Below are 26,755 nucleotides of genomic sequence, written 5' to 3' on the forward strand. Positions count from 1 at the left end.
AATAGTTTCACCAACTAGTTTCCTCTGTAGAAAACATATCACTGTTTTCAGTGTTTTATTAAAATTAAAAACTAATAATAGGAAAATGAGACCAAATTTACCAAAAACATTTTACATCTATTGTTTGATTTCTATTTTAATTGCTGAGGAAACTGTTGAAACTAATATAGGTGATTTAAAGGCATTTAATTTAAATAAATGCATAATTTATAAATCTTCTAGTGCAATATCTCATTATATTTCTAAGTCTACATTATCTGATACCATTAGCCATATGTGGCTATTTAAACGGATTAAAATTAAATAAATTTAAGAACTGAATTCTTCAGTTTCATTGTTTTCCTTAACAAAAAAAAAATAAAAATAAATAAAAATAAAAAAAAGAACTGAATTCATCAGTCACATTAGCTATTTCAAAGGCTACTTAACCACATAAGACTCACAGATACTGCACTGGATGACACAGATACAGAATATTTTCATCATCACAGAAATTTCCATTTAATCTACTCTCCAACATTTGAGTGTGATTTCCTATGATTAAGGTAACTGACAGCTAACTTAACTGCTTCATATATTTATCTTAAAAATTTCACGCTACAATTACATTTTCTTTTTTCCCCTCTCCTCTATTATCTAAGTTTGAATTAAATATCTAAAGCTGTTGTTCTAATCCAGGGGTACAAGCCTGTATTATATGCTCAAATGTTGGCCGGATTTAATTATTTGCATCAATACAACGAATTTACTTGTAAATTTTTAGAAGAATCTCCTGATAGAAGCCTTTTGCCCTTGGCTTTACTGCCCAGCCTTCCCTGCCGGAGTGCCACCCTGTGAACTCACGTCGACGGCAGTCCATCAGCGTGGACTCGGGCACCTTAAATCGGAGGGAGCCTCCCGCACCCGGAAGTCTTCCGCCCACCTTCAGTAACTCTCTGGCTCCAAACCCTTCCACGGCAATCATGTCAAGAACAGTCAAGTTATTCCTATGGTGAAAGGAGATACAAACAAAAAGGCATTATTACCACAGAGTGACGATACAATGCACTTGGTTTTAAATATTCTCAGCCAGCAGAACTATTTTTAAAATTTTGTTTAAAAATATCAATTTCAATAGTGTGGCACCTCCTGCCATGGCACAGAATAAGGGCAGGCAGTGGGAGCTGCCAGGTCCAGAAGGGTCACAGCGAGCTGACCACAGCAGGAACCTGGGAGCGACCGTGCTCACTCTCCCTCCACCACCACAGATGTGAACCCGCGCGTTTTTCTAATAACCACGCACCAGGGTGATAATGGTCAGACATCCAAGAGAAAAGAGCTGAAGAGGTAAACTGGAGGACACAGAAAAACACTCACAAATTTAGACAAAATGATGAAAACTTTACAGGATGAATTAGGAGTTTTCACAGTAATTGCGATAAAGTCTGCTTTAGGGATGATTCTAGAAATAAAATTCTACTCTTTCCCTCGAAACAACGTTTTAACACACCACCCCACTGCTAACATATCTAGTCAGATTCTCATCAAACAGTAATTCAGACTAGCGTGTGCCTTTTCATTAATTAAAATCACGATTTCTAGGACAAACAGATTAAGTGAAAATTTTATTTATTTATTAGTTAGTTAGTTAAGACAGGTCTCACTCTGTTGCCTAGGCTATAGTGCAGTGGCATCAGCATAGCTCACTACAACCTCATTCTCCTGGGCTCAAGTGATCCTCTTGCCTCAGCCTCCAGAGTAGCTGGGACTACATGTATGTGCCACCATGCTGAGCTAATTTTTCTATTTTTTGTAGAGATGGAGTCTCGCTCTTGGTCAGGCTGGTCTCAAACTCCTGACCTGAAGCAATCCTCCCACCTCAGCCTCTCAAAGTGCTAAAATAAAAAGTGTGAGCCACTGTGCCCAACAAAAATGATTTTTAAATGATGCATTCTGGACCAAAAGCTAGTTGTCATAACATAAATACTATAGAAGCAGAGAGATCATTCATTTTACTTTTATATAATAATTATGCAAAATACAGGTGTATACATACATACATACATAATGAGTGAGATGTGCACCATCTGGGGGATGGTCACGTTGGAGACTCAGACTTGTGGGGGGAGGGGGGAAAAGGGCATTTTTTTTTAAACCTTAAAATTTGTACCCCCATAATATGCCGAAAAAAAATAAAAAAATAAAAAAGCCTCAATACATCAAAAAAAAAAACAACCCTTTATTTAACCATTTAAAAGCCTTTCAGTGATACAGCATTAGATGACTGATACTATTTACCAAAATGGAAACTACCAAAAGTAAATTAACTTCTGTACAAAATTCAGACTTTCTTTTCAAGTCTGGGATAGTTCAACTTGGGATGAGGTAAAGTTTATCTCTGCACTTCCTATGACCTTAGTTCTTCAAGGAAGAATAGGATTAAAATTAAACACATTAAGTCAACAGGGCATTAGGGATTTGTAGTTAAAATGTTTAAGAGAACACACTCTCTTAAGAACTTTAACACATTTTCTCCTTATTAGCAGTCATTTGCAGAATAACAAACTCTTACATATTAAAGAAAGTCCTGAATAAGAAATTTTTGCCAGTTCATCTGATACTTTTTAAAAATATCTAAAATGTAATTTATTAAAAATTAAATCTGTGTTAAGACTTCTCACCAATGCAGAGAGTTTCAACATAGACTTGAATTTACTGTGAATTTTTAAAAGAAGGCTCTCAAATTTGGTATATGTTTACAATGGAATATTACTCAATTCTAAGAAATGACAGTGAGCTAGCACCGCTTATATTATCCTGGATTAAGCTTAAGCCCATTATCCAAAGTGAGGTGACACAAGATCAGAAAAATGGGCTCCACATGTACTCACCATCAAATTGGTACTCACTGATTAACACTATGGTGCTCACATGGTGGTGGTGTTCACCAGGGATTCGGGGGTTGGGGGGGCAGACCCACATCTGAGGGATGTGGTGAGCATTGTGGAGGGAAGGGCATACCTCTAACCCTTGCTAGGGAGAGGCAAAGATATAAAATGCAATCAAAACGTTCGTACTTTCATATTATCTTGAAATAAAATAAAAATGAGGAAAAAAAAGAAGGCTCTCAATAAAAACTACTCAAGATGAAAAAAATGTTTAAATGAAACACATTGAGCTGCTCAAATCGGTTGGCAATAACTATCATTTAAAAGAAAGAAAAGCAATAAAAGAGCCAATGGGCTGAAGAAAGCACTTTTCCACTGTCCTTTGGGGCTACAGAGAATTCCAGAAGCAAGAAAGCGTTAAGAGTGATGTGAGTTCATTTAAACACTGCAGACCGGAAATGTCGGCAGGAGTGTTTCAACTGTTTTTCTATGGGAAGGACAGAGAAGTAGACCCACGTGTGTTCTGCCTTCTGTGACAGCACTGGGCGAGACATGGAGTGAAATGTACTGCCCTCTGAGAAACACGGGCACACACTCCCGGTTGGAAAAGGGGGAGGAGACTGAGGCCTGGAGACTAAGGGAGGAGCCTTCGGCAGCCTCTCTCCTCAGCTACCACCTCTTCCTACCCTGCAAAGCAGCCCCATCGCCAAAGACCCGAGTCAGAAGTGAGCGTCAACTATTAGCTAAAGAGATTCTGTATTCTTGAGAGAGAGAAATTTTAGACGGTCAAGGCAGCAGAGAAAGAAACAGACTCGGTGAAGAGGGACACACCTACCGGATTAGTATGAGTGAGGAAACTTTTCCATAGTCAGCAGGGGTGAAAACCACGCCAACCCTTTTCATCTCCAAAGGCTGTAAAAGGAATTGGAGGGTGCCCAGTCTGGACTCTTCGGAACGCACTCCCTGCAAATCATTAACAGATACGGTCAGACAACTTCATACAACTTCATAGTCCCACCACGCAAGCGTCATCATCTCCCAGTGCATCCTACAGGATAAAAAAGCCTGCTTTTCTTTTAATGTCCAGGCTTGACCGTGCTAATCAACCTGTTTGAACTTGTTTACCTTGAGAGTTCACTCTAAGAAACAGCTCCTAAGCCACAGCTGAGGAAGATGGGCAGAGGGGGGATTTGCCTCCTGGTTTGGATGGGAGTTGGGGCTAGAAGCTTTCTATACAAAGAAGCTTTGAATGTAAAATATCAGTCAGAAAACAGACCAAATAGTCTCTGCTCCAATGCTACAGCCGTCTGACAAGACCACCCAACCACTACTGCACAACCCTAAGATCTCTTTATACAAATTCTTTATGTTGAATTTAAGTTTATATAGAAACCATCTTTATTATATTTAGTCTCTCCAGTCAGGAGAAAGATCTTTATTCTTTAAATAAAGATCTTTAATCTATGATCTCTTTCTCTAAATAAGGCTTATCCTCTAAATTTTATATCCAAGATTTAATTCTTTATTTTTGTAGTAAACAAGACTTTCCTTCTTTCCATTGCTTTTTCTCCTAGCTCCTTCTAAGAGCATATTAATTTCTTAGCACTACAATCATATAATCTGAAGAGCAGTATTTCTCTTTCCTATGTTCTCAATGTTTAAATTTGTTTTATCCTTTAATTACTGCTAGGATCTCCCATGCTATCTGAAAGAAATGATGATGGTATTTGCTTCGTTTTCATTAGAAGTATAAACTCCAAGAAAGGAGAAACCCTGCTTTATAAATATAATATGAATATTGAATAAAAAAGCTGCTGACTTTCGGCATTAAAGTGATCGTAACAACAGTACCTTTATTAAATGGTTCTTTATGCCAGACACTGAAATGTTTAAGATTATAAAAAATTCCATATGCTCTTAACCTAAGGAACTATATTTCTACAAGCAACCCCACAAAATGCAGGAAGTCTTTCTTTACATGACAAAGAGTTCTAATAACAATTTTTTAAATTTCAAAATGTTAAGGGGGTACAAATGTTTCTGTTACATGGATACCTTTATAATGCTTAAGCTGGGGCTTTTAATGTGTCCACCACCTGAATAGTGTTCATTGTACCTGACAGGTGGGTTTTTACGCCTCCCTTCCTCTCCCCTTTCTCCTTCTTGATTTCCTATGACCTTTACATCTCTCTGATAACAATTTTGAGTTAAATTCTAAGTGTTTTCAAGGCACTGACAGTGACTATTCTTTCTGTCAATGTAATAAACTAACAATGCTAATAATTTCCCTTATCCCAAAAGGTATAATATTCTTGGGAAAAATCTTCATAGACAAAACATTTTTCCAAATGAGAGGCACCATTTGTTCAAATCCAAATAGAATAAGTATGTGAAAGAAATTGGCATTATTTTGGAATTTCAAACTATAATAGTCTCAATACCAGCGGAACAAAACATCTCTTAGTATTTTGGACTAAGAATCTCGACTGCTTGGTGGAGAGAAGAACAGAGGGACAGTGGCAGGCTCGCTTACAAGAACAAGGCCACACCTGGGTGCAGGGCTTCCCCACCTCTAGAGCTGCCTCGACCACTTAAGAAGAGAAAGGAAAGTGTGCTGGTATAGGCTATCTGTGGGCTCCCTCCTTCTGTTATTCTAGAGCCAACAGTATAGTTTTGGAGGGAGAACAATAAAGGAAGAAGAAAAAATAGTCAAGGCACTTAAATATGTGTATGTTATAAAAATAGAGTTATATGCATGTGTGTTTATATGCGTATGTGCATATTATTTTAAGAGATGCTCCACTTTTGAGTTGATCTCAAACACAAAATACCTGTAAAGCCAACACACAGCTGTATACAAAACAGCTACAGAATAAGTGGAAACTGAGAAATAAGGCTGCCAAGTCCCCAAGCAAACACCCGCACCACAGGACATGTTTACTCCTACTCTTAAGTATTTAGGCAAGAACTCATGATTGTTCAGAGGCTTAAGAATTTTAGAGAAGTCCTTTTTTATACACAATGTGAACATCACAGTAATTGGGTGACTTGCTAAAAACATGAAGACAATTTATTTAACAAGAGAAGATTTTTTTAACGTATTTTTTTTGCCTTATCTTGCCCTGAAAAAAGAATTTGAGAGCCAAGGAATTTTTAAGAGAATTATAAATTCAGAGGTCTCAAGTTTTATGGTTTTCTACATAGCTCTGATTCAATTGTTATTTCTTCACTCACTTTATTCTAAATCATCAAATTAAAATAATTTATAGGCTAACATGAACCTGACTTCTACTGCACTAGTTAATTGGAAAAATCTGCTATGTATCCTTAAGGCCTAGAGAACTAAAATAAAAGAGCCACATATAGTACATAAAGACACTTTAAACATAAATCAATGAGGCCCATCTGCTGATGTATCTGGTTTGTTGGCATTCTGTTTTCTTTGTAAAGATGACATCCTACCTGGTAAGGGCAAGCTTTGGTCAGCTGGAATTCACCAGTTGTGAAATTAATCGTCTGCATATCGATACCAAACCTATAAAAAAATAAGCAAATATTTAAAATAGCATTCAGATTTGCCAAGAAAGATTTAATGATATAAGTGTGTGTATACATATACATTTATACATCATAGGTGAGCCCATGTCTGTGCACATGTGTGTGCGCACACACACACACAGATCCATCCCATCCTGTGACCACCGTGCCCCAGCTCATTCCACACCCACACGTGTCATAATGTAAGTGCTCAATAAATACTGCTGAATGAATGACTTTGGCAGGACAAGATATAAAGAAGCATATGGTGACAAAAGCTCTAAATATGGTATTTTTTTTTCACCAAATGGTTCATAACTATGAAACCCAAAAGGGAGTGACTCCCAACCAACGGCAATTTTACCCCCCAGGGGGACATTTTTGACAATGCCTGCAGACGTGTTTAGTTGCCATGGCTGGCAGGTCCTACTGGCATCCAGTGGGTAGAAGCCAAGGATGCTGCTAAACAACCTTCAATACACAGGACAGCCCCCCTCAAACAGAATCATCTAGTCCAAATGTCACTTATGCTGAAGTCGAGAAACCCCTGGTAGATCTTACTAAACCAAAAGGAAAAATCACTCTGAGTAAAACTGTGATTGTATGAAAATAGGCTGTAACAGACATGAACTAACACTATCGTCATCTCATTTTGTTTAACACTAGGTTAGAACATACTGTCTTTGTATCTGTAGGGTCCAAATCCATGGGTTCAAGCAACCGTGGATGCAGAGCCCTCATTTAAGGAGGGCTGACTTTTTCCATCCATGATTTTAAGGGACTTGAGCATCCATGAGATTTTGGTATCCTTGGGAGTCCTGGAACCAATCCCCCTGAACACACAGAGGGCCAAGTGTACTAAAACATCAAGCTCCTTTCTTGTGTTGCCTGGAGTTCATTGTGATCTAGATTCTAAATTTTAGGAGTACATGTGGAAAATGATGATGATTAAAGGCTCCCTAACTAAACAACGTTCTATCGGGAAGTGGACTTGACAATGGTAACACTGCAGATGCCACATCACACACAGAACCAGGAATTGTCATCCAATCCCACGCACCAAGGGCCTGGTGCCCAAGGTACACAAGCCAATGGGTTAACATGGTGCACACATCCACATACAGGTCCCGCTTGGAAAAAGAGCATGAGTTTAAATCACTCCGAGTAGTTTAAAGGCAATCATTCTAAATAAAAAAAATAAATAAATTAAATAAGTAAATAAATAAATAAATCACTCCGAGTATTAACAGTATTTCCCAAACCGCCCAGCAGAAAGCCTTCATACCATCTGTGCAGCACATGCACTGCAGCTTCGGGTTTCGGGTACAAGGAGAGAGGCAGGAGCTGCAAGGAAACTGGCCAGGAGGACGGGTTCTTTACCATGAAGTACTTCACCTAGGTATGGGAAAAGGAAAGTTAAAACCCTGAGAAGGACACAGCACCCTTCCTAAGATATTCCTGCCAGAAAAGCAGAACCTGAACCTAATTACGAGGAATCATCACAAAACTCGAAGTGAGAAACATCTTAGAAAACAAACAGCCTGCAACGCTTCAAAAATGTCTATGTCATAAAAGACAAAGAAAGGGTGATTTAGTCTCCAAAGGAAGATTTGGAGACTAAAAAGACCTGCTGATGCCATGAGGTCCTGGATTGGATTCTGAACCAGTTTGCTATAAAGTGTAACAGCAGGATCCCTGGGAAAACTCGAATACGGACTGTAGTTTAGGTAACAGCATCATGACGAATGCTACATTTTCTGATCTTAATAAGTGTACTCTGGTTATCTAAGAAAAAGTCCTTAAACTTAAATAATTCACACTGAAACAGAGGTAAGGGGACATGATGTCTGACACTCTCAAATGGCTCACAAAAAATATGTACACGTGAAAAGAGAGAGAAAACAATAAAGCAAGTGTGGCAAACATTAAAAAATTGATTAATCTTTGTGCAGCAACTGGAAGTTCTTGGTACTATTTTTGAAACTTTTCTCTAAGTTGAAATTATTTCAAAGTGAAAATTTAAACAAACCACTAAAAAAGGATGTTATTCCTAAGAAATTCCACGTGCACCTGATATGCCATGCATTCTAACTCAGAGCACGCATGGTGGGTTCTTGGCAATGAGACTTATGAGACATAAATGGAAGTCTGCTGGTGGGACCTCTTTCCCTCTGCCCTTCTTCCTGCCACCCCAGCTGGGCGAGAGGAGCACATATGAGCAAGGAAGCTGACACATTAAGTATAGACAGTGACAGAAAGATGGCACCTGGGTCCCTGATGGCATCACAGAGCAACCTGACTCGCTTTGGACTGCCCTCCTCTGAGAGCTTCTTGTTATGAAAGAAGCTAACTTCTATTTAAGCCACTCAAGATTTTCTGTTGTCTGCAACTGAATACTTTCTTAACAGATACATTTTATATATGGCGTTTACATTCAATTTAGAGTCAGTTTAGAGTTTCACTCCTCATCCAGTTCTTTTGACACCTCTCTACTGAGAGTGATGAACCCTGTATCTGTGTGAATTTAAATTAATTTTGGTTCTGAAATAATTATCTAAAGGTGGAAATACTCTGGCACTTTGAAAACCCAAGAGCTGAGGTGTCAATGACAAAGAGATTAAAAGACACGCTGTTCTTACCACGCTGTTCCTAAGGGCAGTGGCGCTGAAGTTTAACACGAGGCCAGGCTCTGCAACCAAACGAGGCAAGAAGAAAACAAAGGACTCTGACTCCTTGGATTTCTTCAAGTGAGCAAACCGAGTCAGTCCCAAAACATTCCTCCTGTTTAATTGATAAAGAAATTATTATGGAAAGTAATTTTGACATTAAAAAAAAAGAGGAACTCACTAAATACTACTCTCACTAAAAGGAACAAGGGCTCTTGGGAAAATGGCTTATTCTAGGTCAGAGGAAGAGAAAGTACAAGACTGACCCTAGAATGTCCTGTTTTACTAGAAAACGAGGAAGTGGTCAAAGAACGATGGGGATATGTCATAGAGACACACAAGCCAGCAAAATTTGGGACAATTTTTCATCAAAAATAACAATGATGGTAATCGAGTGCAACACACTGACCTAATAATCCACAGTGATACTCAAAAAGAAGGGGTGCTCCTTTTTTTTTTAAAACAGTATCTGCTAATGGATGTAGAATGAACAAAATAATTAGAGACGACATTTTGCAGTCATGAGTCTATAACTGATTCAGTCCTTGGCACAGAACATTCTTAGGGAACAGAAAATTTATATGGTATCAAGTTATCACGCACAGATTATTTATTAATTACAAAAGAAAAAGATATGTACAATGGGAGACCTCTGTAACCTATCACCTAAACCAAATGATCCAACTTAGCAACGCCAATAATGAAACAAATTGACATGTATGTACCTCCTGATGTGATATAACAAAAGACTCAAGATTAACCTAGTTAGTGACTCACATACATGCCAAAAATATTTAACCTGAATGTAAACTGCAGGAAGCAACCAGAAAAATCCAGTATGTGGAATGTTCTATAAGACAACAGGCCTTAACTGTGAAAAACTGTTGAGAAACAAAAATAAAATCCTAAGCATCCCACCAGACTGAACAGACTCCCAGAGAAACCTTAAAACTGAATTCCAGCCATGAAAGGGAGGCCTGACACACCTCATTACACCCCCTTCCCAGCTAACCCTCATCAGCCTTTCTTCCCTAAGGGTCCCACAGCACCAGGTCCTTGGAAAGACCTGCTCCACTGCCAATTTCAACCAGCCACCTGCTGCTGCTCCTCCCTTTTGCCATTTTGCTCTCATTCCTTCCTGATGCCATCGACCTGAGTGGTTCTGACCAGTCTCCGGAAGCTGTGCAGAGAGTCTCTGTGTCCTCTGCTTCACCTCTGGATGTCAGAGGGCTGAAAACTCCACCCTCAGATCATGCTAACCATTTTTTGAACATGTGTTCACATGTTTACATGTGAACATGTAAAGAGGTATGAAACTCAGTTACACATGCCCTTGTTTCTCTTTTCATAAATATTCATGACTCCTCCTAAAGCTTCTTAAATATGTACATTTGGCCACCTGGCTCTGCATAAATTCCTGTTAGTTCCCCTGTTCCCTTTATCCCACCCTCAAAGTGCCTGCTCCTGGCTTCTGCCGATGCTATGCTTCCCAGCCTGCAAGGTGGCCAGCCTGCAAGCTGCAGCCCTTTATGAGAAACACAGCTCTCCTCTCCAGATTTATGAACCTCATCATTCTTCAATGTCACCATAATTAAAGATGAAGAAAGGCGGGAAAATTAGTCTAAAGAAAACTAAGAAAACATAATAACCAAATGCAATGCATGATCCTGGAATAGGTACTGGATTAAAAGAAAAAGAAAAAAACAGCTATAATGAATACTATTGGGCCAATTAGAGAAATGTTAATATATATTATATAATACAATTTTATCACTGTTAAATTTGTTGGGTATGCAATGGTAGTATAGCTATATATAAGAAAATATCCTTCTTAGGAAATAAGAATTTCCTAACAAAGTTTTAAGAGTTGAAGTCTCATAATGAGACTTTCAAATGACTCAGCAAAAAAAAAATCTGTGTATGTGTATACATAGATACAAGTATAGAGAGAAATAAAGTAAAAATGGTAAAATGTGAATACCTGAACAAAATCTAGATGAGGAATATTTGAGAATTCATTGCATTTTCAACTTTTTTGAGGCTTGTCAAAATAAAAAGCTGAAGAGAAGTATCAATCACTAAAAAATTAAGGATCGCAATTTCAATAACGTATTATGTACAGCAGTCCCCCCTTAGCCTCAGTTTTGTTTTAGGGGTGTTTTCTTCGTTTTGTTTTGGTTTTGAGACAGGGTCTTGCTCTGTTGCCTGGGCTAGAGTGCAGTGGTGTCATAGCTCACAGCAACCTCAGACTCTTGGTCTCAAGCCACCCTCCTGCCTTAGCCTGCCAAGTGGATGTGGCTACAGGTGCATGCCACTACACCCAGCTAAGTTTTCTATATTTTATAGAAGGGTCTCTCTTGTTCGGGCTGTTCTTGAACTCCTGGCCTCAAGCAATCCTTCCACCTTGTTTGCCAAAGTGCTGAGATTACAGGCGTGAGCCACCATGCCCAGCCCATTCATAAGTTTTAAACTACATACCATTCTTGATGAAATCTCAAGCCATCCTGATGCACCCTTTCTGGAACTCATGAATCCTTCCTTTGTCCAGAACACATCCATGCTATCTGTATTCCCCATCCATTAGACATCTCAGTTACCAGATCAACTGTCACAGTACTGCAGTTCTTATATCCAAATATCCCTTATTTCACTTTTTGGCTTAATAATGGTCCCAAAGTGCAAGAGTTAGTAATGCTGACAATTCAGGTATGCCAAAGAGAAGTTGTAAAGTGTTTCCTTTAAGTGGAAGGGGGTGAACATTCTCAACTTAATAAGCAAAGAAAAAAATTATATGCTGAGGGTTGCTAAGGGCTATGGTAAGAACAAACCTTCTATTCATGAAATTGTGATGAAGGAAAAAGAGATTCATGCATAGTATATATACAGGGTTCGGTCCTATCTGCAGTTTCAGACATCCACTGGGGGTCCTGGAAGGCATCCCTGCAGATAAAGGGGTACTACGGTAATAGCATCTCCCCACTGCTAGACAAAAGAAATGAGGAAAGGTGAAGACATACTTGCAGACGTCACCATTTTTATATTTCTTCCATCTTTCATACAATTTATTTGCAAGTTCAGAATCCGTATCCCAGGTAGACCGATCCAGAGAAAGGCTCCCATCCCAATTAGGAGTTCCTAAAAGTTAGGCCAGATTCAATATTTAGATATACAGAAGAAACAATTCAATTTGTAAATAATGCCAAGGGCTGACTGCTCAAATTCTTAACTGAAAGGACTATCGAGTGAATAAATGCCACCTCTGTCCTCTGTTGCTTTACTAGAAGTCCCTCTAACTCAATGGCAAATGACATATCAAATTAAACAAACATGTATAAAACAAAACTAAATAGAATTATGTAAAGGTAATAACGCAAAAGACACATGGCTCATGAATACAGCCTGAGACAAGTTAAAATTACACTTGGAACATTTTTAACAGCTTTAAATCTAAAATGCAAAACTGCTTCCATGTAAATGCTAACCATCATCTGAGTCTTTCAGGTCACTATGCACAGTGCAGAGGGACAAGCAGTAATTCTCAAAAAGAGGGCACAGAGCAAGGTAGATCCTCTATAAGGCACATGTTTATAAACTGGTCGATTATTCACCTTATCCTATCAACTGATTCGTTCTGTCTTGCCTATGCTAAAACAGATACTGGAAGAAAATGGGGGGATGTCAAAGAAATTCCTATATTTTAAAGCTCTCCTTAGATTAAATATCTTAATTAATCAAAAAGCAAAAAACCCCAAAAAACCCTCAAGATATAAGAAAGAGCTTCTATATTAACACTGTAGCCTTCAGTCTTATGCCACAATCAGTATCTCCTACAAGATGTTCATGTGCCTACAGCGTAAGTCTTCAAATGCAATTCCAAATTATTTTTACCAGTCAGCTTTTTTGAAATGAAAGAATCAGAATCTTCCAATTGTCCCTATGCCATGGATGCTATGATGATTGAACAATATTATTTGAACAAATTCCTTGCAAAAGTATAAGTTATTATATACTAAATAATAAGGTGGCGTTATTTACACAGGTATCCCAGGTACTTCTGGAAGACTTTTAACAGTTCCAAGTCATCGTGTTAATGATCATGCTCTCTAAGGTTAGAATATGATGCAATTACCTTTACAGAAGTAATTATTCCATCTATAAAAGCTAACTTTCCTCACCACTTCCCACTCCCCCCAAACTAGAGTTCTACAGAAAGCCTAAGGACAAAATACTTACCTGCTTTTGATTTTCCCATGAAATAATGCATGCCACAATGTGCTATCACTTCAAAACCCAGACTCCCTTCCTAGATTGAAAAGTAATATATGAATAACTTAAAACACAACACTAAACATAAAAATCTGAATGCACTAAAATATGAAGCAAACATTGGCCTCCACCAAAGTGAACTTCCCTTTAACCAGAAGCCAAACAACTAGAAAGTACTTTCTTGGTTTCCTTTATCTTTGATTCAGTTCAGAGACATCTCAACTGCCTCTCACAGGAAGGGTCACAACAGTAGATTCTTTATAATAATCAAAGCCAATAATGACCCTTGGGTCTACAAGACACCAAGCTACCATCTGAATTAAAGATTAAATTCACTAGCATGGGCAACTTAGTGAGACCCCCATCTCTAGAAAACATTTAAAAATCAGCTGGGCATAGTGGCATGCACCTGTAGGAGGATCACTTGAGCCCAGGAGTTAGAGGTTACAGTAGCACTCCAGCCTGGGCAAAAGAGCAAGATCCTGTTTCTAAAAAAAAAAAAAAAGACCAGGACATTCCTAGTGGTGTTTTCTTTTGTTTTGTAAAACTGTACTCTAATCCTCTGAGAAATAGTACCCAAGCTATGGTAACTCCTAGCTACTCAGGACATTTCCTACAGGTCTAGAGAGTACAGACTTGCTACTTCCATGCACACCTGAAACCTTCTTGCCCCTCCCACAGTTACTCTTCTGATATGCATCTCTTGATTGGAAAAAAGAAATTTCTAAGAAACCTCTCCTGGTCAAAATATGGATGAATGAAATTAACCTTGTATTTTGTTTAATTTTAGAAGTCCTATCTGCATGCTTACAGCTTAACATGAGGCATTTCTAACTAGGAAACATCAACACTATTAAGTGAGGAAAAATCATAAAGATGGTTGCATGAATGTCTCATAGAAAAACTGGAACCCAGTGTTACACAGAATAGCTTGGATCAAAAAGAAGCAATAATAATAACTAAATGAAAAGAAATAAACATCAAGAAAAAAATGAATCATGTTTAAGATAACCTAAATTAAATACAATTTCCCCCAAATTTTAGAAAGCATTCTCTTAATTGTGAACCTTTTCAAGCTTTAGATTTGGGCCACTAAGGAAATTCAAGGATTACAAGCAACTGAGTATCACTTAAAAAAGGGTTAAATAAAGCAGTTAACAATCTAATTTATTTGAAGTCATGGCAAGTATGTACCAAAAGGTCAACTGTGTTTTTATGCAGCAAGCACATACTACTTGCTCTATCAATTTTGAAAATAAATAAAAACTAGATCAATTAATTTACTGGTAAATTCCCTATTTCGTTCAAGAACCTGAAACTATTTTACAAAAACTGAAAATTCTTTCCGTGTAAAGATTTCTATGTCTGAACAATTTATCATCTAAGATACACCTGGTCATATCCTTCAATTTCTTAGATAGCCTTAAAGAACATGAGTTTAACCCAGCTAATAAATTCAAGCACCATAAGTTAATAAAAAAAAGAACAGTTGATTATCAAGAAAATTATAACACACATATAGTGTTGTAAACAATACCTTGGTCGGTGCCGAGTAAATCTGTAGAGGTATTGAAAAAATGGCACCTATGTTTGTAGTCAAAAATACATTGGTGAATAGATTTATGGCAATGTCTTTAACAGCAAGTTTCAAAGAAAATATATTCCAACAGCCTGGAGGTAGAAATAAAGGGCCAGTGAAATTCAGAATCTAAAAAGAAAAGAAGCAAGAAAAATTACTTTTCCTAACACTAATTATGATTAAAATCATTATAAAGTATGACACTAAAGTTCTTATATACTTCAGAAAATACAATTTTGCTCAATTATTTCTCCCAGATCAAAGATTGAAATATTTTTATAGAAATTGTAGATTTTAAATAATGCCTAATATGCCACTTTTAAATATCACAAAAGTAATCCTAAAGTATCCGTAAGTGGTTATTTTGCAAAAATCTACTATTTTATCATGAACCAGGCTTAGTTTTACTAAACATAATCTTTTAGTACAAATCAAATATTATATTTTTGATTAATGGTGAGAGCATATATTTTCAAAGAATATATCCTGGTCCTTTTGAGTTCCTTGAAAAATAATTTTAAAAAGAGAAAGAGAGAGCTCCTAAAAGTAATTCTAAAAATGTTAGAAGAAGAATACTTGCTTTAAAAATCATAACTTAAATTTCATAAATAGTAATTTCGTAGCATTTTACCTTAAGGCTTAAAACTTAAGGCTAAAACTTAGGGGGAAAAATACTGTATGTACCTTTAAAATGTGCTTGGTCTCCTTGGAAACAAACACATCATTTAATACAACACCACGGTCAAAACGGTTGTGGTACCATATTGACCAAACTCCTGATGTGTTTTCGTGAGTCTCTATGTGAAACTGGGTTGCAGAAGAGTCCATTTTAAAATACCTGCGAAGAGAGGACATGCATGCCATCAGCCCTGCACGTAGGACAGCCGTCAGCACTCTAATGAACTCCTGACCGCAAAAAGAGGAGCGTGATGAAATGTTACTGAACCAATGCTAGCACTGGCAATGACCTAAGTGGTCACCTCCTTCAACCTTCTGGCTCATGCGTGGGGCAGTGACTGGGCCACAACCAGTACAGCTCATGAAGGCCACCAGGGCAAAACCAAGACCCCAAAGCAACTCAGAAACACTATGCAAATATGTATCCTTTTCACACACCTGGGCCCTAACTCGGAACCTATTTCATGAACTGCATAATTTAGCTTCCTCTTCCCCATTCTGCCAACAGCCCTTCCACTGCCTGTCAGCAGCACTAAGGCAAGGGAGGGCAAGTCCAGAGAGAGAGGGAATCCTACAAGGTCATGTCAGTTATGTCATCAAAGCATTTCTTGAGAGCAGGGAAAAAACACGATTTACAGGAAAGTGGAATTAACCTACCCTTGAACCACAGCAGAGGAGAGGCATGCTTTTAGTGTTGGAATGTGTTTTGTTTTCTTCACATCTTCCATAATTCCACTGTCACATGCTGTAGCTGCTTTGTGATATAAAGAAATAAATGTGAAGTACAAGATCTCCTCTTTCATTAGGCCTTAACAAAAATAAGATTTATGACTTATTTGTAAATTTTTAATTCACTCTTCTGTGTTCATGAAAATAGTGAATCAGACATAAATGGTCACATACTTTCTCAAATGCTCCTATTTGCCCTTCTTTCTTGGCTTGTTGCCAATGAACTGGAACTCTGTGTTTTCTCCTCCCCCAACATATACACTTTCTAAAACCAACCTCTCATTTATTTTTTTTGGGGGGTGGGGGGAAGAGTCAAGGCTTTGTGGCTTTTCCTTTACAAAGATCTGTATTCACCACAAATAAGAGGGAAGTCCTTAGGTCTGCCAGAGGTGACAGTGAGAAATGAAGCTCAACTGGGTAAGACAGAGGGGCGTGTGGAGCCCGGAGCAAGAAAGAAATCAAACCAAACAGTGAAGAGGAGCTACCAGCAAAAAGTGGGACTGCATTTCAAAACACTGCTCATGTATCAAAACAATACTTGTAAGCCTTCCTTGATTTAGGTCATAATAGTAAATCACTGGTATTGAATTCTTAACTCTGATGCTAATATCCAAATCTTTTTTTTTTAAAGCTAGACATATAATTCAAAAAAACAATCCAAACACTCACAAAAAATATGAAAATAAAGCTTTTCACTCTGACTCCCAATTATCTTAGAGGAAACAACTGTTAGCAGTTTCTTGAGCAGCCTTCCAGGTGTTCTGTGCACAAACAAGTTCACAGACACCCTTTAAAAAAAAAAAAAAACTAAATGTACACATACTGTTTGCATGTCCATGTATTCTTGTGTTTTTTTAAAGATAGGGGCTCGGTCGTCACCCAGGCTGAAGTGCAGTGGTGAGATCATAGCTTACTGTAACCTCAAACTCCTGGGCTTAAGCGATCCTCCTGCCTCAGCCTCCCACGTAGCTAAGACTACAGCTGTGCACCACGCTAATTTTTTATTATTATTATTTTTTAGTAGAAACAGGGTCTCAGTATGTTGCCCAGGCTGGTCTTGAACTCCTGGTCTCAGGGGATCCTCCCACCTCAGCCTCTCAAAGTTCTGGGATTACAGGTGTGAGCTACCATGCCTGGCCATGTATGCTTTTGAATAGCTGCAGAGCTATCCCTCAGTAGATGGACTACAATGTAACCAGTCACCTATCAATGGGTGTTCAGGCTGCTCCATCATCACAAACATACATTTCTATAGATACAGTTTTGAATACATATATGAGTATATCTAGCCCTAAAACTAGAATTAAAGACCAAAGACCATATACGTATATTTTAAATTTTCATAGAGATTGCCAATTTTCCCTCCAAAATAGCCTGCACCAATGTATATGCCTATCAAAAACATAAGAGTGTTTTCTTTCCTGCTCATTACCAATACAGAATATTAACAACCTTTTTTATCTTTACTGATCTAGGTAATAAATTATACCTCATTTGTTGCTTTAACTTGTATTTCTTTAAATATGTATAAAGCTGGGCATGTTTTCCTATGTTTAAAATCCATCTGAATTTCTTTATAGCCCTCTTTTTGATCATAAGTAAGAACCTGAAGTTAGGGTGGGGATGACACGCACTAGACGTTCTGCGTCACATTCTACACATGGAAATAACACGGGGCAGTCCAGCAACGCTGGCGCCGGGGCAGGGGTGCCTGCCTCTAACTCATGGCACCTGGTCTTCCAAATCACCAAGTCAAGCTTTTGACTCAAAATCCTACCTATGTGGCAAAATAAAAGTGGCATCAACAATAGTTTTTTTGTTTGTTTGTTTGTTTTTGAGACAGAGTCTCACTTTGTTGCCCAGGCTAGAGTGAGTGCCATGGCATCAGCCTAGCTCACAGCAACCTCAAACTCCTGGGCTCAAGCAATCCTCCTGCCTCAGCCTCCCAAGTAGCTGGGACTACAGGCATGTGCCACCATGCCCAGCTAATTTTTTCTATATATGTATTAGTTGGCCAATTAATTTCTTTCTATTTATAGTAGACGGGGTCTCGCTCTTGCTCAGGCTGGTTTCGAACTCCCGACCTCGAGCAATCCGCCCGCCTCGGCCTCCCAGAGTGCTAGGATTACAGGCGTGAGCCACCGCGCCCGGCCTAACAATAGTTTTTATATCATACTATCTATCTCTTAGAACTATTAAGGCTGTGGTTTGTTGAAACCAAACCCATTCCACTTTTTTAAAACCATGCCTCATCTGTACTTGTCAGTAATTTCGCAGAACAAACTGCCATCATAATAACTAGATAACAAGAGTAAAAAAAAAAAAAAAAGAATCTCCAATATTGTTTAAGTGCTGTACCTTTGCAAGTAAAAGAAGCGATTTTTGTAAAGTTGGTTGTAGAAGTAGGGAGGAGCACTGGTTCAAACTGCAGAGACACAGCATCTCTCTGTGAGAAATTATGTACGTCCTGCAACAACAAAAAATATCCCACATTACGACTCTCAGCTGGGAGAATGTTTATCCAGTTTGACTCTACTGCTAAAATAAGGGAACACACACAGACCAGCTTACACAGCAACTGCTCAGCATCTGTGTGTAACGGTAGGAAGGGGGCTGCTGACAACACTCATGCAAATAGGGGTTCCGGTATGGAAAATGGGTTTAAATGAAAGCAAGAGAGTATGGTGCTTCTGTACTTGTTCCTGAAAAAATCCTCACATTCTACTACTGAATGCACACATATAATTTTAAATTTCATTCTATAGAACCATCAACAATTACCTGTATCCACACGAGGCTGCTTCCCGAATGTAGTATGTACATATTGACCGTTGAATCGTCTATGCAAAAGAATCAGAGCAATGAGACTAAAACAAGGAGTCATCTCACTCCCATACCTTATTCTAGTAATTAAAATATCACACCATACATTTCTGTAAAAAATGGTTATTAGTTTCTCAACACTGAAATCGAAACTAGAAGCTGTTTTCTTTTCAGTACTCTTGTAAGTCACAAGAAAAAAGGACCTTACAGAAAGAGTGACCCACCAACCTCAGCTCTCTAAATGATGAAGAAACACTAGGGAGGAAATTCTGAGTTTAGGATAGCTCTATATTTCTTCTGGGTGCAACTAACCACTGAGCTTCAAATAAAGTTATGTGGTCCTGTTGATTAGACAGTCCCTTGTTTCCTCATTTAGACAACAACATTTGGAAAGAATAAAGCCTAGAAGATCTCAAAATGCAGGCTTCCTTTTAGCCCTCACTGACAGAAATGTCCCCATGGCTCAGGGCTCTGCCCCACACGGATGTTCACCTGCCCATTGTGACAAACACCAAAACAGGAGAGCTCTCCCGCTGATCCATCACTACTACTACAGCCAATTCTGAGGACTGGAAGGTAAATCATGTTTGACCAACAATTAAGACTGCCAAGGCGGGGGCGCGGTGGCTCACGCCTGTAATCCTAGCACTCTGGGAGGCCGAGGCGGGCGGATTGCTCAAGGTCAGGAGTTCAAAACCAGCCTAAGCGAGACACCATCTCTACTATAAAAAAAAAATAGAAAGAAATTAATTGGCCAACTAATATATATGTAGAAAAAATTAGCCGGGCATGGTGGCATATGCCTGTAGTCCCAGCTACTCAGGAGGCTGAGGCAGGAGGATTGCTTGAGCCCAGGAGATTGAGGTTGCTGTGAGCTAGGCTGATGCCATGGCACTCACTCTAGCCTGGGCAACAAAGCGAGACTCTGTCTCAAAAAAAAAAAAAAAAAAAAAAAAGACTGCCAATAGGCTGGGCGTGGTGGCTCACGCCTGTAATCCTAGCTTTCCAGGAGGCTGAGGCAAGATCGCTTGACGTCAGGAGTTTGTGATCAGCCTCAGCAATAGTGAGACTCTGTCTCTACTAAAAATAGAAAGAAATTATCTGGGGAACTAAAAATGAAAAAAGACAAAATAAATTAACCAGGTGTGGTGGTGCACGCCTGTAGTCCCAGCTACTCAGGAGGCTGAGGCAGGAAGATTGCTTGAGCCCAGGAGTTTGAGGTTGCTGTGAGCTAGGCTGATGCCGTGACACTTTAGCCCAGGCAACAGAGCCAGACTCTGTCTCAAAAAGGAAAAAAAAAAAAGACTGCCAATTAAAAAACTTACCATTTATATTATTTCTTTGACTACAAATATACATATAGACTCATATACACAAGGGTCTTAATAACCAAAAGATAATTATAAATCCTACATTATGAAATTCATAGGTCATATAACGTCATCTCCTGCAAAAGTTCTCAGAAAGGTAAACTAATGAACTAGGTTATTTCTGATAAGTAGGACACACATTTCTAAAGATAAAATTCATAAAATTGAACACTAAAATTCTACTCTAACTTCTCAGGCATCCAGGAACAACCAGCATCATGTCAACTATTAAAAATATAAAACAGTATGACAGTATGATTTCATCAACTAAGCAGAAATCAGTAAAACTGGAACAAGAAGCCCAACACTTCAAATACTTTGTGAATATTTGTATCAGACTGTCCTGTCCACTTAATTTATTATCTCCAAAAACGCTAAAAAAAAAAAAAAAATCATTCCCAAGGAAACTCAGAATAGTTTGCAGTTGTCACTCAACTTCTCCCCAAAATAAAACAGCTTTCAGAGCAGTTGCAGATTGAGAACCAGTTACTATCACAGTTTTTTAATAATTAAAGCAAAGACTCTTCATCTTGGTTTGCTATGATACAATCTACAAGTAAATGCTATAGAATGATGACACGGGTTAATCAAAATATATTATAATAAAAATTTAAAAGATTCCACCTTACCTGAGGTCTCGGATTTATCTGTAGCTACATAAACAATAGAGAGATGATCTAACAAATCTTGTGTGTTTTCTTCAAATTCTGTTGAGGAGTTTTCCATTGTTACCATTATGCTCATTTGTAGGCGCAAAACATCATCAGATTCCAGGTAACAACTCTGAGATGGAGAGGAGGGGAAAAAGAGGAAAAACTCAAAAAATAATCTGAACTTTGTGATTTCAAATTTCAAAAGAAAAAAAAGCACTTAACTGAGAACAGAGTGTGCTGTTTTATTTTTAAGCAAAGAGGAAGGAAGGCAGGAAGAAAACACTAAATATTTTATTTTACCTTTAATTGCTGACACACTTTATTATGTAAACTACATTCCAGTTGCACCTGCAAGAGGCCAGCATTAGTGGTTTCTGCCTAAAAGAAGAAAAAAAGAGGAAAAAGACCTTAAAAGGAGGTAAAAGGCTCAATCTAGCATTAATAGTAAACAATTTATCATTTCTTCAAAAACCATACTCATTCATTTATTCAACAAATATTTGAGTTCTCTGCTCAGAGCTGGGCATTACTCTATATAACAGTGAGCAACACAGAGAGGTCTGGGCTGCCACTGAGCTTACGTTCTAATGAAAACATAAGCAATATAAAAATTCCTGTTAAGGTAATAAGCAGGTAAATATGTTCTAAATATACCCAGGAACATTGTAGTTTGGCATTTCTAATGCTTGTTGAACATTTTTGTTTAAACGTAGGAGTCTACTTTTTATTTTGCAGTAGGTTACTCAGTAATAGCCAATTAACTGTTTTTATGTGTGCCTTCCAATAGGTACAATGCCCTTAGAAGTCATGATCCTTAAATCAGACAAAACCATTAGGGAATGTCCAAAATTCAACAGGCTTATCATTTTTAATATATGGAAGAGCTATGGGTAGAAGAGACAAAAGTATATGAAAAGAATAGTCAAGTTCAAAGATCTTAAAAGTGACTTGGAATGATATGGACGTATCTTCAAGAAAAGGAAATGAAAAATCCAAACAAGGGATACAGCCACGTGGTGGTAGGGCGTGGGCTACAGGCTTGTGAATACGCACAAAACTCAGTCAGCGCAACATGTGACTCTAAAAGAACTGGGCTATGAGAGTTCCTCTTTTGTTAGGTTTGATGTCCCTGGCTTAGTGTCTATAAAAAGGTATTTGGCCTGGGGGAAAGTCAAAGCACTGGGAAATAGCGACGAGATAAGAAGGAATTCCCCAAATCCTAACCTAACTGAACTGTGGGTAAGCATTTATTTTTAATCCCAAGAAGATGCATTACTAAGTAGAATCACCTCAATTATCTTGAATTTGTTAAGACTTATAAGACTTACCCAAGTACATTAAATAAAAATACATTTTTAACTACTTCAATTATCATTCATGCAATTAAAGAAGCAGAGAAAAAAAAAAGAATAAATTACATTTAAAGTGCAATAAAAATATTTAAGGAGTTTAACTCAGTTTGTAAATGGGACCAAACATCAATGAAAGGCTCTTTTAAAAAATTATCACAGCCTGAGCAAGAGTGAGACCCCATCTCTACTAAAAATAAAACAATTAGCTAGGTGTGGTGGCATGTGCCTATAGTCCTGGTTACTTGGGAGGCTGAGGCAGGAGGATCACCTGAGCCAAGGGGGTTGAAGCTGCAGTGAGCTATGGTCATACCACTGCATTCCAGACCGGGGCACAGGGTGATATTCTGTCTTTTAAAAAAAAAAAATTGTTGCTAGTATCTGCCAATATTCTTAAATAGAATAATATGCTTTATAAACTGAACCTAAAAGGAGAAGAGCTAGATTTTGAAATTTGTCTTCCTATGAACAAATCCCATCGTCAAAGACAAACAAAAAAAACCCCTTACTTTTTTACAAATGATCTTCGTATGGCCAAATCCAACGGAAACTTCTTATTTTGCTCACCCCTTCTACCCTCCTTAACACTATTAACCGTTTGTCCTTCCCTTGGTCTTTCTTTCTCTCTGGCTCTTCCTCCTCTAGCCATCAGACTTTCGGGTTACCCTGGATGCTCTCTGTGCCTTCTTCTCTCTCCCAGACCAGAGCTCTTTGACATGTTGAAGCCTCTCACATAGACTACTCTAGATCACAAAGACTTCTCCTTGCATACCCATATGTCCGATCACCAATTGGGCAGCCCCCTGAATCCTCACACAGCCCAAGCGAGCTGCCTTCCGTGCCTCACCTTAGCACCATTACTCCTCAGCTGCACCATCATTCACACAGTTTAAGCCAGAAACCTGAAAACCAACTTGACTTCACCTTCTCAAACCCATAACCAAGCTACACTGATTGGGCCTCCCCAGTACCCCTTAAACCCTCCCACTTCTCCTCTTTCTTCATACCCTAGAGGATCAGGGGCTGGCAAGCTATGCCCACAGGCTAAATAAATCCAGTCCGCTGCCCATTTCTGTAAACAAAGTTCTACTGGAACACAGCCATGCCCGTTCCTTTACGCACTGTGCTTGCATGTGCTACAACGGCAGAGTTGAGTACATGTGACACAGTCAGTATGGCCTGCAAAGTCACAATGAGCACTCCAATGACGCTACCTACAGAAAAAGCTTATGGTGCAGTAACTTCCTCCTGGTCTCCCTGCACCCACCTATGCCCTTTCCACTCCATTCCCCACACTGCATGAGACTTTACTAACAGGCATATCTGGTTATACCAGTATTTGCTTAAAATTCTTCAAAGACATCCCGCTTGGCAAAAGTCCCAAATCCTTGACTTTAGCTACAAAACACGGCCACCTACCTAGCCTCTACCTCCTTGGTTATGGTTTAGCCTCGCTGGTCTACTTTCTGTTGTTTTGCCTTACCTTTGAATCTGCTGTTCTTTGCCTTGAACCCACTTCCCCAACACACCCACCCCTCCACCTAAATCTGACTTATCCTTCATGTCCAGGCTTAAATATACCTCCTCTCAGAGACCACAGTCGAGGGTAATTGCCCATTCATTAAACACACCCACAGCACCTTCCACCTGACCTTTGTAACACTTCTCAGCTTGATCTAGGTCTATCTTCCCCAGTAGATTCTAAGCACCTGGTTTGGTATTTTTACCACAATGCCTATCACTTAATGTGTATTCAATATACAGCTGATGAATGACTAGAGGTGGGCACACAGCCACTGATGTTATGAAATACAGCAAGCTTGAAGAGGGAAAGAAGCTAAAAACAGTAAACGATGCCTATCAAATAAAAGAATATATCAAAACCTGACATTAAGTATATACTTCCGATCCGAAACTTCCAAAAAATATTTAAAGAAACACCGTACTAACATATTCTCAAAGTACACATTTATAACTAATTAAAAAAAAATCTGCAACAATTTAAGTATGTTAAGGTGTTTATCTGACAAGGCAATTCTCTACCCAACCACTAACTACTTTGTTTCATTTGCTGTGGGACATATTTCAGAATCCCACAAGGGGGAGTTCTAGCACCTCCAAAATGCCCTTAAAGTATGCTGATTTTTCTAAAAAAAAATTTAAAAGTTCATGTCTGTCTTTCTCAAAGAACAAAACAATTGAAAACTTAACTTAAAAAGAGAAAGTATAACCAAAACCTGAGCCAGTCTGGGCAACCAATGGGGTATAACCCCAACACAATGGGGTACAAGTTCCCCTGAAAGTGCCCCAACTGAGCACATTATATGGCAGCAGGACATCCCCTAATCCAGAGTGTGCCTGGGCAATTTATAAAAGAAAAACAAAACCTAATTCTCTATTTTTGAAACCTCCCACATTACTTTAACAAATTAATTCATAAATTTTATGCCTAAAAGAAAAAATAACTCCATAAATAAACATTTCCTTAGTAGTCTTCGTATAAAGTATATGGTATTGTCCTCTTTTAGAAGATGGTAGGAGGAAAATGTGGGTTGGAGAGGTTTAAATAATTTATCAAAGGTCTTGGGGCCACTTAGTAGAAAAACAAAAAAAAATAACAGGTCTTTTAATGCAAATTAGTACTTTTTCCAAGTAAATCAGAATAGACCAAATTTAGGTAACTAAAGGCCTAAAAATTCATCAACACAGAGACATGTACTAGAAAACCATACCAAAATATAATGTAATAGTCAAGAAAATAGAAATGCCAAAGCTCTTTGTTATGACATGTATTCCCACAGCTCTGTGATAAAAAAGTATGAGTTTAGGAAATTGGATACTAGAGAAAAAGTAATCATCTCTCTTCGCCTGCTAAGGAACTGCTAGTGTGCTAACCAGAGAATGTGATTTGGGGGGATTGTATAAAATTAAAAATTAGAAAAAGACACATTTAAAAGTACTAAGTCATTTTACATGACTTTTATTAACAGTAAACCATATCCTAACAAAAGTATATATGAATCTATAATACATTAATCCAGAGTGAACAAGACACTTGAACTGATAACATTCCTAGTAATAACCACATATGAAAAAGCCTTTTAAGAAATATAACTTGTGAAGTGTAAAAGAACTACTTAGATTCCAATCTTAGATTCTATTTTTCTCAACATCTTTCTCCCCTTTCATAGCGTTCATTTTGAACGCTGAATTTTAGAAGTCCTTATAAAAGTAAATCTCCTATGCCAACACGTATACCAACAGGAACACAGATTCTGTATAAGCCATGTGGCCATTCCAGCCAGTGGCCCATGCATACGGTGCTGTGTACGAGGGTGTCTACACAGCAAATGATCTTGTAAACAACAAGACCTATCCTGGGTCCCTTCCACACAACACTCACGCTGACTCTATAACCACACTCCTTAGTGTCTACTGCGTAACAGCCAGCCTTGGCTGAATTATTAATAAGCACTCTACATTTGTTCTACCCTGACATTAAACAGCAATTCTGCTTCCATCCCCACCATTACCACTTAGATACAAACCACATAAGCAAAATTCGTTTATGTTGCCAGACCTACTCATAAAAATATTTGCAAAAACCTAGGAACTTGGCTGAAATTAGTTTTTTTGCTTTTTTTTTTTAAAGGAAAAAGAGGTTAATGCATTTGCATAACATTTTTCCTTATCCACATTTTTAAAAAGGCAGTGTGGCCAAGTGGCTTTGCAGTTAACACAGATACAAGATCAAAACCCAACCGTACAACCCTGTGGGGTAGAGCCATTCCCTACCCACTCTAAGACTCAGCTTCAACTTCTAGAAAATGGAGTTACTGAATTCACAGCAATATTATGAGTGATGAATGAGATACATATACACAACACCAGGCACAGAGTAGGCCCTCAAAGGAAAGAATTATTATTATTATTATTTTTTGAGACAGTCTCACTTTGTTGCCAGGCTAGAATGAGTGCCATGGCATCAGCCTAACTCACAGCAACCTCAAACTCCTGGGCTCAAGTGATCCTCCTGCCTCAGCCTCCCCAGTAGCTGGGACTACAGGCATGTACCACCATGCCCGGCTAATTTTTTTCTATGTATATTAGTTGGCCAATTAATTTCTTTTTTATTTAAAGTAGAGACGAGGTCTTGCTCTTGCTCAGGCTGGTTTCCAACTCCTGACCTTGAGCAATCCGCCCGCCTCAGCCTCCCAGAGTGCTAGGATTACAGGCGT

General features: G+C 38.4%; 1 protein-coding gene across 6 annotated transcripts in view; it reads right to left on the bottom strand.

Moving 5' to 3' along the window:
- The window catches only part of TMEM131L (transmembrane 131 like), a 161,645-nt gene that overhangs the window by 34,163 nt on the left and 100,727 nt on the right, over positions 1-26,755 (bottom strand). For 5 of the 6 annotated variants that reach the window (XM_020280152.2, XM_076010569.1, XM_020280150.2 and 2 more), the window contains 14 exons: positions 21,469-21,546; positions 21,145-21,298; positions 19,104-19,162; positions 18,681-18,789; positions 16,251-16,347; positions 15,600-15,753; positions 14,874-15,044; positions 13,304-13,373; positions 12,088-12,205; positions 9,044-9,185; positions 7,690-7,799; positions 6,330-6,402; positions 3,703-3,830; positions 844-986 (listed from right to left, as the gene is read on the bottom strand). In XM_020280152.2, coding sequence (XP_020135741.1) covers positions 844-986; positions 3,703-3,830; positions 6,330-6,402; positions 7,690-7,799; positions 9,044-9,185; positions 12,088-12,205; positions 13,304-13,373; positions 14,874-15,044; positions 15,600-15,753; positions 16,251-16,347; positions 18,681-18,789; positions 19,104-19,162; positions 21,145-21,298; positions 21,469-21,546 — 1,606 coding nt within the window. The remainder of the gene's footprint in view (positions 1-843; positions 987-3,702; positions 3,831-6,329; positions 6,403-7,689; positions 7,800-9,043; positions 9,186-12,087; positions 12,206-13,303; positions 13,374-14,873; positions 15,045-15,599; positions 15,754-16,250; positions 16,348-18,680; positions 18,790-19,103; positions 19,163-21,144; positions 21,299-21,468; positions 21,547-26,755) is intronic. The other variant, XM_012783657.3, reaches the window with a different exon arrangement.

This window comes from Microcebus murinus, chromosome 15, assembly GCF_040939455.1.
Source record: "Microcebus murinus isolate Inina chromosome 15, M.murinus_Inina_mat1.0, whole genome shotgun sequence".
Classification (NCBI taxonomy): domain Eukaryota; kingdom Metazoa; phylum Chordata; class Mammalia; order Primates; family Cheirogaleidae; genus Microcebus; species Microcebus murinus.